Here is a 16,144-nt window from a genome sequence, read left to right on the forward strand (position 1 = left end):
GAAAGTTGTTTGGTTTTGGTTTTGTTTTTTGAATCAGAAGCAATGGAGCAGGTGCTTGGAGAGTCAGACAATGATGTTGATATTGCTCCCATACTTCGTAGTCCGAGACAGGCAGAGGAAGGAGACTATTTTCAGTCTAGAAAAAATGCTCATCCCTTCCTCAGAATATTTTGACTGTGAAGAAAGAGATTGTGATGAAGCTTCAGAGAGAAGGGCAGCTCTGGGTAGTGATAATAAGTTAGAGAGAGTGAGAGGGAGGGTGAGCTTTTTGTGAGGACCAGGGACAAGGAAGGAAAGTAGGGGAGAGGGGAAACTCCTTGGTAGGCTGGGTCTTTTGCTGTTGTTTGATTTGGGGTTTTTTGTTTGTTTGTTTGTTTGTTTTGTTTTTCTGGAAGTGGTAGCAGGAGGCCCGAATGGATCTAGTTTAGGGCCAGGGGGTTTCAATGAACATGTTTCCATCAAAATTCACTTTGCTTCTCTTGATCTGGACAGCTATGGCTGAGGACTGAGGACCTCACCGGTAGTAACTGATGGCACAGTCAGCCAGCAAGTGGGCGGAGAATTCTCCCCCCCTCCCCGCCCCCCAAGGAAAAGAGTTGCTACAGCTCCTTCCCTGCTTTGGAGGAGGGCAGAAGGCGGGGTAAGTTTGGTGGGAAACGCTGTAATTTCCTTTTTTACTTTCAAGGCACTAGTACAGAATCGAGCATGGATGTCCTCTTTGTAGCCATCCTTGCTGTGCCACTCATCCTGGGTAAGTTCACGCCTCTCCCTGAGCTTTTGAGCGAGGTCTTCTATCGTAAACAGGGTGGGAGAAAAGAAAACGAGGAGAGGGTGGGAGGTGCACTTCAGTAAGGAATGATAACACTAGCTCATCTGTGTTAGATGTCAGGATGGGAGGGGGGGAGGGGGGGGCTTGGAAATTAGAGCCAGGAAAGGGGGAGGAGAGCAGAGTCCTGTCAAAGAAGAGGCAGCTGAAGGGGACGGAGCCCCTGCCACGGGAAGGTCCTAACAAGAGTGAACTCAGCTTGCCATCACCACAGAGTTGCACAAGATGAGTAGGACTAAAGTAAGAGTGGAGAGAGGTGGACTCTAAAGGTGGGGCAGTCTGAAACTAGCAAGGGAAGCCAGGGTATCTTCTTTCCCAGCGAGTTAGAGAAAAAACCTCGTATTAGTAAAGACATAGAAGGGATGGCCTTTAGGATAGTACTGGCTGCCTCCAGGAACAGGGTCCCAAAAGTAGCTTGGCTCCTTCCCTCCTTTGTTCCCAGTCTGCCAGGTGCTCTCATTGTTTCCTTTTCCTCCAGACTCTTGTGTCATTGCTTGGGGTTAAGAGAGAGCATCCAAGGAGCTTAGGGAAGTATTTAGCAGGAGGTCTAGAATTCCTGAACCAATCATGTCCAAGCCACATATCTTTAATCCTGGGAAGGAAGAAAAACTAATGCAGACAGATCATTTAGCCCAGCTGACTCATTTTGAGAAAGCGGATGTTAACTGGCTTGTTTCAGAGATATTCTACTAGTTAGCATTGAAACTGGAACTAAAGCCCAAGTCCAAAAGCCTAAGGCCATGTGTGTGTGTGTGTGTGTCTGTGTGTGTCTGTGTGTGTATTAATTGTGGGATACACTGATAAGAGAAGATCTCTCTCAAATACAGTTGGTCTAGAACATACTGAGGAGAAGATGTGGAGGTCTTAATTTCTGGTGTCTCTCTGCTTCCTACCTTTTTTTTTTAAATAAATTTATTTACTTAGTTATTGGCTGTGTTGGGTCTTCAGTGCTGTGCGCGGGCTTTCTCTAGTTGCAGAGAGGGAGGGCTACTTTTCATTGCAGTGCACAGGCTTCTCAATGTGGTGGCTTCTCTTGTTGCGGAGCAGGAGCTCTAGGCTCGCAGGCTTCAGTAACTGTGGCACATGGGCTTCAGTAATTGTGGCACATGGGCTTAACAGCTGTGGCTCACGTGCTCTAGAGGGCAGGCTCAGTAGTAGTGGCGCATGGGCTTAGTTGCTCCATGGCATGTGGGATCTTCCTGGACTAGGGCTCGAAGCTGTGTCCCCTGCATTGGCAGGCAGATTCTTCACCACTACACCACCAAGGAAGCCCTGCTTCCTACCTTTTTAGGGCTTAGTTTGGGTTACAGTGTGTGAAGTTTTCTCTTCTGGGAGTTCCCGGATTAAAAGGGCACAGAATAACATGCCTCATCAGAGTTATGGAGCCCAGAAGACTGAGAAGGGTTTAGAGGTGCAGAGGCAGGGAGATAATAGAGGGGAGTCAGAAAGAAAGGAAACTGATAGAGCTGAGGTCAATGTTAGGTGTCCTTCTATTGCTAAGGAGTTCCAGATGCCCCTTGACATCTAGTCCTTGTCCCCCTAGGACAAGAATATGAGGATGAAGGACTGGAAGAGGATGAGTATTATCAGGTGATCTATTATTACACAGTTACCCCCAACTATGGTGAGTATGTATAGGATTCTGACCCTTCACAGGATGGAGAGAGGTTTGGGAGATGCTCAGTTTTGAGACTTTGACTTTTCCATTGCAATGGTATAACTAGGCCAGAGAAAAATTTGGCTGTGAGCAAAGACTATCAAGCTTATGATGTTATTTCTCAAACTAGTGATTTTCAATCCTTTAGAAATTGGTTGAAACAACTTGAAATTTTTCAAATTTGTACATGATTTTAGACATGAGACTGAAAATATAAGTGCATACACATTTACAAACATTTTTAACATTAAAGCTCATTAGAATGATATTATACCAGTAAATTTTACAACTTGAGCAAATTGAAGTATTCTAAACAGTTTCTTCCTCTTCTCATTTCTGGGTCTAGTGCTACCTTTCTGCTTTGTTGCTACTGATTTTTTTTTCTCCTCCCCAGATGACTTTGGTGCAAACTTCACTGTTGATTACTCTATGTTTGAGTCAGAGGACAGGCTGGTGAGTGATATCTACACAACCCTCTAGGAGGATTAGGATAGGTAACAGTTAAAAAGAGACTGGGCATGGCTGAAATGTAAATGATGAACAGGAATGGAAAGTAGTTAGGTGAAGTGAAACCAGGTAGTGAGCCCCAAACAAATTTGTTAGCCATACCTGGGGATGAAGCCAGAATGCAGTAGATTTACTAAGATACTGAAAGGGAAGAACAGCCCCTGAGTCAATGGAACTGGTGAATGGGATGGGTACATAATCCATGCAAACCTGAAATAGGGAAGATCCCTGAGTTTAAGTCCTGGGAGAGCGGTGGCAGGGAGGAGAGGTGGTGAAGGAAAAAAGAACTCTAGATAGAGAATCTATGAGGATGTTGGATGGAGGCAATGATAACTCTGTGTTTCCTAATCCTACTGAGGGCAGAACAGGTTGGATGAGGAGGTAATGGAAGCAGTAGAGACTACCATTAGTCGTGAAACAGATCGTGCAGACCATCAGAAGCCTGTGACAGAGAAACCAGTGACAATGGAACCAGTGAGTGGATTGGGGATAAGAGGGGATGGAGACAGACATCCCTTACCCTGGACAGATCCCAGGGGTGGTGATGTGGAGCAGAGGGAGGCTTTGGTGGATTGGGGAACCAAATAACTAGTACTGGAGGTGTTCATCTCAGCTCGGCCATCATTTCTTTCACTGAGATTTAATACTAACCCTGTATACAGAACACTGGGAAGATTTGGTGCAGATAAATATCAGGTGAATAGTATTTAATGTGTATGTAACCTGTGCTTAAAGCTTCTAAGGATGCTGATGATGAAGAAAAAGAAATCTATGTTGTTATTGTCCTCAAAGGATTCATAAAACTCAAGTTTACACTTATGAAACATTTAAAACAAAGTGAAAAGATTTGTAACAATGTTAAATTGTGTATAAATCTGACAGCATATGACAAACAAGTGCTTTAAGCAGTGGAAGGAGAGATTAGTTCAGGCTGAAGTTGTCTGGAAGACTTTTAGGAGGTCCTTGTGCTTGAGATACACTTTGAAGAATAGGTGAGCTTTTGATTGGCAGTAAGTTATGAACAGATGAAAGCAATTAGGAGGGAGAATAGTTATTCCAAGAGTGAAAGAGCTGCGTAGACAAGGGGGATAGAACAAGGAGGGTATTCAGTGGATGGGGTATGATTGAAAGAGAGGGTCTATGGAAAGGAACAGTGGAAAATTAAGAAATAAAACTTACAAGCCTCTAAATATTTGCTTGGTAAATTCACATATGGGAAGATAGGGCCAAATTATAGAGTCTGAAGTATCAGGGTAGAAGTCAGACTTCTCAGCAATAGGGAGCCTAGTAAGTTCTTCACTGTGGTAAACATGCAATGAAAGTAGTATTTTTGAAAAATGATTTATCTGGTTGTATGAAGGATGCAATGGAGTGGAGAGAGATTCATGAGATTTGCATCATTCCTGAAACAATCCATTAAAGGTCTGGACTAGGGAAGTGGCATGTTGAATGGAGAGGAGAAAAATAAGACACATTTTGAAGAAAATGCCTTGCTCCAGTGATAACTTCATATGGGCAATAAATGAGGAGAGAGTTAAAATAACTTAAAAGTTTTAAACATGGATATCTGGGAAAATGGTTGACCAAAACGGGAACTGTGGGAGATCAGAGTGATTTAGAAGTGAAGTTATGAATTTGGTATTGGCCAAGCTGAATTTATAGTGACAGTCCTCTGAGGGTGTCCTAAAGGTAGCTGAATTAAGTCAGTGCTACAGTTCTAAGTGCAAAGTCACAGTTATGAAAGTAGATGAGCTCAGTAGAGCCAGTACCACAGAAGACCAAAAGGCAAACGACTGTGCCTATAGTTAGTAGGAGAGGAGTCAACTGAGGAAATGGAGACGAGCTGATTGGAGAGGTAGGCAGTTAGCCAATTTGTATTATAAAGTCTAGAAGAGAAAGTGTAAAACAATCAATCAAAAGCTACCAAGAGGCCAAGGAGAAGGAGGTCACTGATAACCACGAGAAGGAGGTCACTGATAACCACAGAGAAAGCAGTTTCAATTGAGTGGTTGTAACAAAAGCTAGGTTTTGTGGCATGAGAGGGAATTTGTGAGGAAGTGGAGGGAGAGGGTAGACCAACCACGTGAGAAATCTAGTAATGAAGAACGAGAAGCAACAGCTAGAAAGGGCAACAGGACCAAAGTGCAGTCTGAATATAGTTGAACACAGATGGGAGGAATTAGTAGGAATGGAAAGCTGATGCTTGACAAGGACAGATAAATATTTTAATGTATATAGTAGGCTCCCTTTAAACTGTAAACTCTGTGAGGACAGGACCAATGTCAATCAAATTTTTATCCCCCCATGGCACCTAGCAGTGACTAGCATAGTGTCATGCACATAGCTTAAGAAACAAAACAAAAAACATCTTATTGAATTAAGTCAGGTCTCCCTGGTATGGTCAGGAATGGCTGAAAGGCACAGAGTAAAGAACTTCTTATAGTAATGGGGAGGAGGGCTGGATCTTTCTCTAAGCTCAGAGGAAAGAAGACAGATTGGTGTAAAGAGATGGTTATTCTTCCAGAGTGGGAGGTGGTGGTAGGAAGGATGACACTAGCCTACTGTGGGGGGATGTCTGTATTTTAGCAGAGTCCAGATCTGAAGGATGCTGTATCCAGTCTGCAGAGTCCTGGTCCACTCCTCCTGTCCTGGGCCCTCGTTCAGGGGGGGATGTATTTCATGTAGAAGGTGAGAGTGCAGCCACTGGCCTTGGGGGAGTCTGTGAAGTAATTTCACCAGTATCTCTGGCTAGTGTTTCCAGCCTGGTCAATTCTCAGCTACTTAAAGGAAGAGGGATCACATTTAGAAAAATCTTATCTAACTTTAAGGAGGTTTAGGAGATGTTGACGCAAAGGCCTTTCTGAACTGGGAGGATTTCAGAACCTCCTAGAGCAGAAGCAGGTGGGATGGAGAAGAAACTTCTCCAGGTTTCCAGTCTGCCTCAAGGAATCAAAGCTGGTTCCAGCCTGGCCTGGTTTAAGGTTCTTCAGGTGCTAGAGGGCAAAATGAGAGAGGCCCTACAGTCTGGCAGAGTCAAGAGGCAAGGTTCAGAGGCGGAAGCAGGGGTGTTTCCTTAATGTAAGGGAGAGATGGTGGGGGAAAGGAGGAGGGAAGAGAAACCTGTATTATAGGGAAGGAATTTAAGTTGGTAATCTAAGTAACTATAGGGCATGAAGAGGTTTAGCAGAAGGAAGGAATGGATGGGGAGGGGGACACATCTAGTAGATGTCGGTGGGGAAATCTAGCTCACAATATGAAATCTGGGGAGTTTCCATAGAGTGAGAGGGGCTTCCTGAGTACCTGACTCTGTTTTGTTTTGTTTTTACCCCTTTGTTTTTTTTAGGAGAGGGAAGGCTGTTACAACTCGTTGGATGGGGATCTGGGAAGAGGAGAGTGGGAGATTAAATAAATGAAGTAATCTGTTACTCTCTACTCCTTTATGAGGGTCATTTCTAAACCTACAACATTGAAGAGGGCACCAGGATATGGGTGTGGGAAAGGTAGATTAGAAAGGGAGTCAGGCGACAGTAGAATTAGAGGGAATTATTAGGACTGTGAAAAAAAAAAACCCTGAAATTTTGGGAAGAATGGAGAAAACACCCACAAACAACAGGCTTATTCACAGCCTATAATTCCCTCTAATTCTACTGTTTTACTTTATCATATATGGTGTTGAGACAGTATGTTTGGAGAAAGAAAGTTGAAGTTTAAGTGGAACTTTTTTTCCTTTTTATAAAATAAGCACATTGTTAAATATATGTAAAATATCAAAAACTACTTAGAATAGATTTTTAAAATTCACACCCTCCTCCACTTACCTCCCCGCTCCCACCCCTAACCATGTACCTTTTTCAGTTAGTAATTAGGGCATGCAGGGACAAACTTAAAAAAAAAATTTTTTTTTTCCACCTTTATCCTTGCGACCCTAATCAGAACTGGGCTGCCCCCTTGTGGTCTCTTCGATGCTATAGCTTCAATCAGTCCCTAAATCCTGTTCCCTTCTCTCCACTGCGCGCTCAATACTGCAAGGGGGAGTTCCCTGCTGGCTTAGTGGTTTGGACTCGGGGCTTTCACTGCCAGCGCCCGGATTCAGTCTCTGGTCGGGGAACTGAGATTCCGCAAGCCTCGCGAATGGGCAAAAGACTAAAATAAAACTGCAAGGGGGCACAAGGGGGCAGTGAATAGTAGACTCCGGACTTGCCACCCTCGCTCCTTCAAATCTTCTCCTAAAGACAAATGAAGACACTGAAGCTGGACAAAGGCATAATCCAGGAGATCACCTACCACCTCTCTGTTCCCTGTGTTAAGAAACACAGAATTAAGGGCGCAGGGCCCGAGAAACCCGGGTAGAAAAGTCAGGAACAACCCAGCTGGGCTTTGACCTCTAGAGTCGTGGCGCGCGGGCATCTGAGCTGGTAACGTGCGTGGGGGGTTATGTAAGGAAAGGGCTGGAGGAGCCGCCCCAGCGGGAGCCGGGGAGAGGACGCGGTGTTCTCGGCAGCAATCCCCACGCTCCTCACCCAGCAGGGCAGGAGGCACCCAACTTGTAGGAGAAGGAGGAGGAGGAGGGGAGGGTGAAACAGAGACCGTGGAGTCACGAGGCCTGGGCCGCCGAGAGGGGGAGAGGATACACAGTGGCACACATCCATTCTCTCACACACGTTGCAGACGCAAGTTACTGATGGCTTCCACGTGCTGCACTCGTGAGCTGAGGCGCTGAAAGAGGGGGGAGAGGGGCCGGTTCCCAAGGAAGAGCCAAGAGCCCCACATTTCAAGGCTCACACCTCAGGTCACACGACCAGCCTGCACACTCCAGCTGCGCGGCTCCGGCGCACCACCATCCTATTTAAGGTCACGGGCTCCGCCCTTTCCCTCCCCTCCCTTCATTTCCACTCTTTTTCCATCCTCCTCTTCTCGTCACCGGGTCCTCCTCGCTAGCCGCATGTAGGGGCGGAGCACGGAATGCTTACTTTCCAACCAATCGTCACCTGACAGCCTCGTTATTGGCCGAGCCCCTGTATGCTGTAGCAAATAGGATGTGACCTTCAGTAACGAGAGTCACGTGCCACCGGCTACACAACCAATGAGGGTGCGAGGTCTGTGTACGCAGGGGAAAGGCACGTGCGGAGCTGCACGTGTCTGGGAGGGGGAAGGGGCGGGACCCAGTAGGAGGGAGGCGGAGGTGGGTAGCCGAGACCCGAGAGTCTGAGCAGGAGCTGGAGACAGCCAGGGCTGAGCCGACCGGCACAGGTGAGGAGACTCAGAGGACAGGGAGCCATCCGCGCGGGGGGATCAGACCCGGTGGGAGTGGGCTTAGGGACTCAACGCAGATACTGGTATTGAGAGGGATCGCATCACGTGGCAGGCGCGACTGGAGATGATCCGGCGCAGGGATCCAGATTAGAAAGATTGGGAAGAGGCGGGAGGTTCCTGCCGGGGGCGGGGGGGGGGCGGTCCCTCGGTGGGTTCAGGTGCCGCAAATTTCCGACTTGCGGGTGGCGTGATCTCAGGCTCGCTACAGGGTCAGGATGAGACCAGAACAGGCGAACCGGGGAAAGGTGTCAAATCATGTAATTCACCCTGAACAGAGGCTGTGTCAGGCTAAGAGCTGCTCTGAGGAGGCCAGAGAGGCAATCCAGGTTCTTAATGGAGGAGGGGAGGCGGGGAAGATGACTTTTTCTATTGTCCCCGAGACAGGTAATATTGGGGAGGGAGAGAAGAGGTATTATTATCGCATACAGTACGCCCTAGTCTCCCAGTCCATTTCCTAATCCTCAGATTCTGGTTTCAAACTCCCTCGCTTTGCTCTTCAGTTGCAGGTCCCGATCTTTGGGTACTCCGGGAGCTGCTCTCCAGCCCCTGCTTCTGAACCTATGGATTCTCCATCTAGCGTTTCTTCCTGTTCTTCCTACTCTCATTCTTCCTCTTTTTCCACCTCCCCAGTGAACAGTGACTTTGGCTTCCCCTCCGATAGTGAGGGGGAGGACAAGTGGGCCCATGGCCCCAGGCCAGACATTGTTGGGCAGAGGGGAGGTTCTCGGCCCAGCCCTGGTCCTATCCGCTGCAGGCAACGACCCAAGGTCTCCAGTAACCAACATACAGCATCTCACTTGGAACAGCGGGGCTTGGCTTCTTCTATGTCAGGATTTGGGGTCAAAAGATCAAGAGATGGTGAATTGGAGACCAGTCTAAACATCCAGGGTTGTACCACAGAAGGAGACCTGCTCTTTGCTCAGAAGGTAAGAGAAAGCTGGGGAAAGAAGACACGACCAGAGTGGCTTAGCACCCAGCTGGTTGGTAAGGACCCCATGAGGATAGCATTGGCTCCCAGATTGGGAGATGGAAGAATAAGTATTGGTGTGGGCAATTCTTGGTCTTCTCATACCCTTTGTCCTGTTTTCCTACAGTGTAAGGAGCTCCAAGGATTCATACCCCCTCTCACAGACCTACTGAATGGGCTGAGAATGGGTCGATTTGAGAGAGGTAATTATCTGATTAGCTGCATTCATTTGAGCTAGGTTCATCTCTCTCTCTCTCTGAAACTATGTTTTATAAATTTTATTTATTTATTTATTTATTTATTGGCTGCCTTGGGTCTTTGTTGCTGGGCGCGCTTCCTCTAGTTGTGACTAGTAGGTGCTACTCTTTGTTGTGTGCTCAGGCTTCTCTTTGCGGTGGCTTCTCTTGTTGCAGAGCACGGGCTCTAGGTGCGCAGGCTTAGTAGTTGTGGCACTCAGGCTCAGTAGTTGTGGCTCTCGAGCTTAGTTGCTCTGCGATATGTGGGATCTTCCCAGATCAGGGCTCTAACCCACGTCCCCTGCACTGGCAGGCGGATTCTTAACCACTGCGCCACCAGGGAAGTAAGTCCCTGAAACTCTGTTTTTAAATGTGTATTTCTCTTAAGTCTTTGTTTGGGGCCTGGATGATTTGCTTTTTCACCTGTGACAATTAAAGGTGAATCAAGTTTAAGCCCTTTCTGTCTTTCCTTTACCTGACTAAATTCTTGAATCTCAATCCTTGATCTCTCTTTCCTGACCCCAGGATTGAGCAGTTTCCAGCAGAGCGTGGCAATGGACAGGATCCAGCGTATCGTAGGTGTTTTGCAGAAGCCACAGATGGGGTAAGTCCCTTTGGTTTTTCCCTCAGTACTTCATAAAAAATGAGCTATCTCCAATCTTGTCCTGTTGCTTTTTTCACACCTAATGGCTTTTTTTTTCTCCCCACAGAGAGCGTTATCTAGGAACACTGCTACAAGTAGAAGGAATGTTAAAGACTTGGTTTCCTCATATAGCTGCCCAGAAGTCATCATTGGGTAGTCAGCTGACCAAGGTGAAAACTTATAAACCTGAGGAAAAGTGGGGAAATAACCAAAGAAATGAAGTGTACATGGAGAAATGGGCTCCCTCTTCCATTTTCTTCTGCGTCTTTTCATCTTTTCAACAGATTTTCTTTCCAGGGGAGGGAATGCCTAAACTTCCTTCACTGTCTTGATTTCTAGGTGTTTTTTGGTTCTGTTTTGTTTGTATCATTTCAAAGAACTCCATGCAGTTTAGCTCTATCCCTCATGTTGTAGCTTATCTGCTTTCTGCATAGATACAGGAGGCTTTTTACCTGGCCAGATGAATCATGCAGGAAGATTCCTCAGCTTCTCTCTGCAAATCTTTTCTCCTCTGCTGCCCCTAAACCTCTTTTCCTCTCCCTCTTGTTACTCCTGTCCAAGTATCCTTGTATCCTTCTGGAAGCATGAGTTTTGAGGACTGGTCACAAGAAGTACATCACTGGGAGGGGATGAAGGCACCCATGAGGCACCCATTAGGAGAGTGTTGCAAAGATTCTTAGATCTAGTGTGGAATGACTTATTTTCTGTGCCTTCAAATAATAGAGTATGTAGGGGGCACTCAAATGATAGGGAGGGGAAAGTCTCCTGGAGATAATGGACAGTCCTTCTTATTTTCAATTGCTGTGGGAATAGTTGATTTAAAAAGAAGCAGAAGGATCTTGCCTGCATATTAATCTACACTTCTTAAGGAACATAACATAGGAAATTAGAACGTAAAATACAGAAATTGGGAAAAGATGATTCCAATTAGCAATAGACTTTTTAGAAAGAAGTTCTAAGATGAATTAGTTTATAAATAGTGAGAATCTATGAGACTGTTTTATTTTGTATGTGTTTGAATAGCAAGTGCCTATAGTGTGTGGTACACAGCAGGCCTTCAAGAATTTGTTAAGTAAATGAAAGTACAGTTTGGTTAATAAAACTTTTACTTAATCATGGCCTGGCAGGAAATTATCTATTGCACAAAACAGCGTATGTTAGCATTACAGAATTCCCAAGGAAAGCAAAGGTTTAGGCAACTGGGTGGAGTTATCTGAAAGCCTTCTCACATAATTTTTTCTCTTTTTTCCCCATCCCTAGCATTTTCCAAGCCACCACAGTTATCCAGCTGCTTCCTCTCCTGCACCCTCTGTGGAAAAGATGGACCAGACACAGCTAGGACAGCTAGTATTGAAACCAAAGCAGCCATGGCACCTCACTGAATGGCCAGCTATGAACCTCACTTGGATCCACACTACTCCAATTTGCAATCCCCCTCTCAGTTCCCCAGGTACCATCTCCTTTAGCCATGGTCCTTTAGGCACTGGAACCAGCATTGGTGTCATCCTTTTCCTCCAGCATGGAGTGCAGCCCTTCACTCACTCAGCCCCACCCACTCCAGTTTCATCTACTACAGCATCTCCTGTCATCCCTGGTGATGCTAAGAAACCATCTGGAGAGGGGCCTTGTTGCCACAATTTGCCGGTAACTCTGCCATCAGACTGGAGCTGTACCCCATCCCCTCCTGGTCTACCCACCATGACCAGAGAGATGACCATGGGACACCTAGAACAGATGAGAAGCCATCTTCCAGTTGCTCCTGATGTCCATCCTCTCAACCCCTAATCCAGGACTTGAGACTGTAGTTTCTAATTTGTGTAAATATATGTCTCTCTCTATACTTTTTTAACTTTTAATGTGTGCATTTGTGTTGAGGGAAGAGAAATCTTTTCTGATTAAATAAATTTTATACCTAAACAGTTTGCTGGCTGAGGGAAACTGAAACCTTCTGCCTCGAATACCAATATTTGTCCTCTGAGCTGCAGAAAGGAAAGGGGATGGGAATGTTTGTGACCCCGAGCTCCAGCAAATTAGAAGTCTGGATGGGACAACACACGTCCTGTGGGAGAGGAAAAGGGACTCTCTGCTGCTATCTTCCTAGGGAACACCCTTGGGACAGTTACAGGGTTCAGAGTTGGGTCTGTTTTTTCATTGAGGCTCAGAGCCTGGTACCTTTCCCTTTGTGCCTCTCACTCTTGTTATCTTCCAGCTGGCCCGGACTAGCAGGTTCCACTGCTCTGGGGTAGCTCTTTGCTTTGTTGGGAGCTGTTGATGCTTGTGGATAAATACACATGTAATCTACTGCTGCCAGAGGAGGGACACAAAAGCCAGAACAGCCACTGTGGTTGCCAGTTTTGAAGAGGAAGGGGTGCCCCAGAACTGTCAGAATAGGAAGTCCCCTCAGACACTGGGCCTCCTTATTCAAAAAGCCACAGCTGCTAAATGTATGCTACCCAGTGTCATCAGAAGGCAAAAATGAAGTCTGTGAATTTACCTACATCTACCCTTCCCCATGTATTACTCTTTCTGATTAGTCCCATTTTCCATCAAAACCATGTCCTCTCCCAGCCTTGGCAATGTATCAGACTACTTAGTCATTTTAGTTATTCCATATTGGCTACTTAGCATATTTCCCATAGCAAGTTATACATCTTTCGCTTGTTTCTCAAGTCCTCTGTTCTCAGTGAATTATTGTCTCCTTTTCCTTCAGACAACATGCCCTCCCTTTAAGGCCTACTTCTCCAACTGTGCTTTTGATTACTTTTCACCTCTGGAACTTTTGCTGAGTCACTTACCTCCTCTTTACCTTGTAACTTCCATTTGTTATTGAATTATTTATTCTTTCTTCCTCCTACAAATAATAATTATTCCTCCTAAAAGTATGATCAGGTACCCCCTTCTTGAAAATATCTTGAGATATTTCAAGATATCTTTAAGAGATATTCTTGAAAATATCTCTTCAGCCAAATTGCCCTCTTTCTCACCTTTTGTCTATAATTCTTGACAGAGTAGTCTAGGGACTTCCCTGGCAGTCCAGTGGTTAAGACTCTGTGCTTCCACTGCAGGGGGCACAGGTTCGATCCCTGGTTGGGGAACTAAGATCCTGCATGCTGTGCAGTGCAGCCAAAAAATTAAAGAAAAAGAAAAGAATAGTCTAATCGTACTCTTTCTGACTCATTTCCACCACTCGATCCTTAAACTCTTGCAGCATAGCATCCACTGCTATCACTCTACTGCACCTTCTTAAGTCACTAATGACCTTACAGAAATAGAGTCTTATAAGTGTAGCTTCCACCCAATCAATAGCTAGATCCAGGGGCTTTTACAAAGCTTAGGTACTCCATGCTCTTGGTATCATTTGACACTCTTGGTAAAGGCTACTGAAACTCTCCTCCCTTGGATCCCATGTCAGCACACTACCCTAATTCTCCTCTTACCTATCTGGCAACAACTTTTTTATATCTCTTAATAGCCTTACTTCTGCCCACTCCAGAGTATGGGTGTTCTCTTAGGCTCAGCCCTTGGCTCTTTAACTACATTTTTTCACTTCAAGGTTTCATTTCTTTTCATGGCTCTAATTTTTGCGTCAACTTGGAAGACTCCTGAAGCTTCATCTCCAGGCCCAATCTTTCCCCTGAGATGACATACTGAATGCCTACATTTCTGCTGGACAGTTCCATTTACATATTACTAACACTTAAAACTTATTGAAAATTTCAGCATTTTAGAGCCACGAGGGTACCATTTGTATCTAATTCAACCTCTTCATTTTATAAATGAGGAAACTTAGGTAGCTTGTGTAAGACAACACAGTGTGTCATACAGAACTCTTCTTTCCCAGTCTGGTACCTTTTCTAGTGTTCACCAATCAAAATATTATCCTTCCTTTAGAGATGTCCCGTTTTGCCTTTTTATAGTTTCTTTTTCTTCTGTTAATGCTATCTATAACCATCATTTTCCTAGATAACTAGGCTTAAAACGTAGTGCTATTTAGTCACCAAATCCTTTTTATTCTGTATTTGAAAGGTCTCTTGAAATCTGTTTCTTCCTATCCATTCTGTTGCCACCTCTCTGGTCTAAACCTTGACTATAGCGATAGCCTCTCTTACCTCTAATCCCTTCTCACTGACAACCTGATTAATTTTCCTGAGACAATGCCTTGCGTGTCATTTCCTATTCAATGGCTCCCTAGTATTTTGAGAAGAAAGTCCAAAACCTTTAGTCAAGGTCTCTGTTGCTCCCTCTGCTCCCCTGTATGACCCCTCTGTTTCAGATTTTTTTGTTTTTGTTTTTGTTTTTGTTGTTTGCCACTGAACACTAAGCCTTTTTGCCTCTAAACTCTTATTCATGCCATTCACCTTGCTCAGTCTTTCCTGCTTCTGTTAACTAAGCCCTACCCTTCTTTCAATGACTAACTCAAGTCCTTTTCCCAATTATTTGCTCCATTAAACATGATATATATACTTAGTCTTTGGCCCTTTACTCCATCAGATGAAGTCAGGTACATAAACTGCTTAGTACAAGGTTAGGTATGTAGTAGGTTCTCAAAGATGCTACTTTTCCTCTTCTTTTCTTTCAAAGTGTTTTTATATTTTATCCCATTTGATTCCCATGACAAATTTTGTGTGACTGAAGGCAGATATTAGTTCCATTTTACAGATGAGGAAATAGACTGAGAGTCAGGGGTCAGCAAGAGCCAGATAGATACATGCTTTGTGGGCCATACATCTCTGCTGCAACCACCCATCTCTGCCATTGTAACCCAAAGCAGCCACACCTAATACATAAACAAACAGCACAGCTGTGTTCTGATAAAGTTTTATTTACAAAAGCAAGAGTGGAGCTGGATTTGACCTGTAGGCAGTACTTTGCAGACTACTGGTTTAAGTGACTTGTTCAGGGTCATATGCCTGAGTATCAGAATTTGGATAGAATCCAGATCTCCTGACTTCCAATCCTGTGCTTTCCCACTATATTATGCTGTTGCCTATATAATTTATTTTGCATTCATCACGTGCTACCTTGTTTTACTATTTATCTTTTATGGCTACGTACTGTCTTTTGGTAGTCCAAGAGGCAGTGGCATGTCACAAAGTAGGCATTCAATACAAGTTTCTTGATAAGCATGATCATGTCCCAGTCTAGCTGTGTTGGTACTTTGAACCTGGCTTACTCTAAAACAAGCTTCAGTTTTTGTGTGAGTTCTATTAGCACAATAGATGAGGATGCATGTGTGTGTGTGTGTGTGTGTGTGTGTCTGTGTGTCTGTGTGTTTTAGAGGAGAAACCCAAAGAACCTTATTACAGAAGTACCTGGTTGGGACCTACTTTCTTCTTCTGAGCCTTCCCCTACTGTTTTCCAGTAGCCACTTCCAGTAGACCCGAACTTATGGGAATGACCATAAACTGATATATATGTAGAAGTAACAAGAATAAAATAAAAGGAAAGCTGTTTCCACAATGACGAAGAAATACGAGTTATTTATACTAAGTCTCACTGGGAGACAAATGGGGTAGAAGCTGACATAAAAGAGTCTTTGACTCTAAATCCCGTAGGTGTTTCCCAATTATTTCTTTCGTGATTTCACTTTATTTAGTGAATTGTCTGGGAAGGTGATGTTATAGGAAACTGATAGTCTGTTCATTTCGTTTCTTTTCCTTATTTTTTAGGAAGATGAGGGGGTGTAAAGCTCTTTTCCATCCGGAGAGCAGATGTCAAAGAATCTGTGTCGGGCGAAAACAGGAAGCACGCTCAGGAAGCTTCGCCTATTTCTCTCATTGTCCTTCCAGGAAAAGAAATGGATTAAATATCTATTTGAGGTTTAACAGCATTACAGCAGAGACTGGCACCACAATTTAAATCAAGTCTGCTTCAGTTTAAAAAAAATAAGATTTAATAGGATTAAGGGGTAGGGAATCGGGCTGACCTGAGAGGCCGAAGGACGGCGTCTCCACCGAGAAAGCGAAGAATCTGTTTTGGGGGAAATTCAAGGCAA

General features: G+C 44.8%; 2 protein-coding genes across 7 annotated transcripts; both read left to right on the top strand.

Annotated features, from left to right (window-relative positions):
* The first annotated feature begins 640 nt into the window (after positions 1 to 640).
* On the top strand, positions 641 to 8,086 carry C1H1orf54 (chromosome 1 C1orf54 homolog). 4 transcript variants are annotated; one of them, XM_057722038.1, is made up of 6 exons: positions 641 to 751; positions 2,370 to 2,450; positions 2,878 to 2,936; positions 3,354 to 3,464; positions 5,577 to 5,678; positions 6,334 to 6,404. In XM_057722038.1, the coding sequence occupies exons 1-5, from the start codon at positions 706 to 708 to the stop codon at positions 5,673 to 5,675; spliced, it is 396 nt and encodes a 131-aa protein (XP_057578021.1). In that variant the 5' UTR covers positions 641 to 705; the 3' UTR covers positions 5,676 to 5,678; positions 6,334 to 6,404. The 4 variants fall into 4 exon arrangements, with proteins under 4 accessions (XP_057578021.1, XP_057578031.1, XP_057578050.1 ...); XM_057722048.1 differs by having other exon boundaries at positions 5,580 to 5,678; XM_057722067.1 differs by lacking the exons at positions 5,577 to 5,678; positions 6,334 to 6,404 and adding an exon at positions 7,659 to 8,086.
* Positions 8,087 to 8,146: 60 nt separating this feature from the next.
* Positions 8,147 to 11,986, top strand: CIART (circadian associated repressor of transcription). 3 transcript variants are annotated; one of them, XM_057722007.1, is made up of 6 exons: positions 8,147 to 8,240; positions 8,804 to 9,229; positions 9,398 to 9,473; positions 10,032 to 10,110; positions 10,217 to 10,319; positions 11,410 to 11,986. In XM_057722007.1, the coding sequence occupies exons 2-6, from the start codon at positions 8,864 to 8,866 to the stop codon at positions 11,932 to 11,934; spliced, it is 1,149 nt and encodes a 382-aa protein (XP_057577990.1). In that variant the 5' UTR covers positions 8,147 to 8,240; positions 8,804 to 8,863; the 3' UTR covers positions 11,935 to 11,986. The 3 variants fall into 3 exon arrangements, with proteins under 3 accessions (XP_057577990.1, XP_057578008.1, XP_057578000.1); XM_057722025.1 differs by having other exon boundaries at positions 8,155 to 8,240; positions 9,058 to 9,229; XM_057722017.1 differs by lacking the exon at positions 8,147 to 8,240 and adding an exon at positions 8,247 to 8,687 and having other exon boundaries at positions 9,058 to 9,229.
* The last annotated feature ends 4,158 nt before the right edge of the window (positions 11,987 to 16,144 follow it).

Source organism: Hippopotamus amphibius, chromosome 1 (assembly GCF_030028045.1).
Source record: "Hippopotamus amphibius kiboko isolate mHipAmp2 chromosome 1, mHipAmp2.hap2, whole genome shotgun sequence".
NCBI lineage: Eukaryota > Metazoa > Chordata > Mammalia > Artiodactyla > Hippopotamidae > Hippopotamus > Hippopotamus amphibius.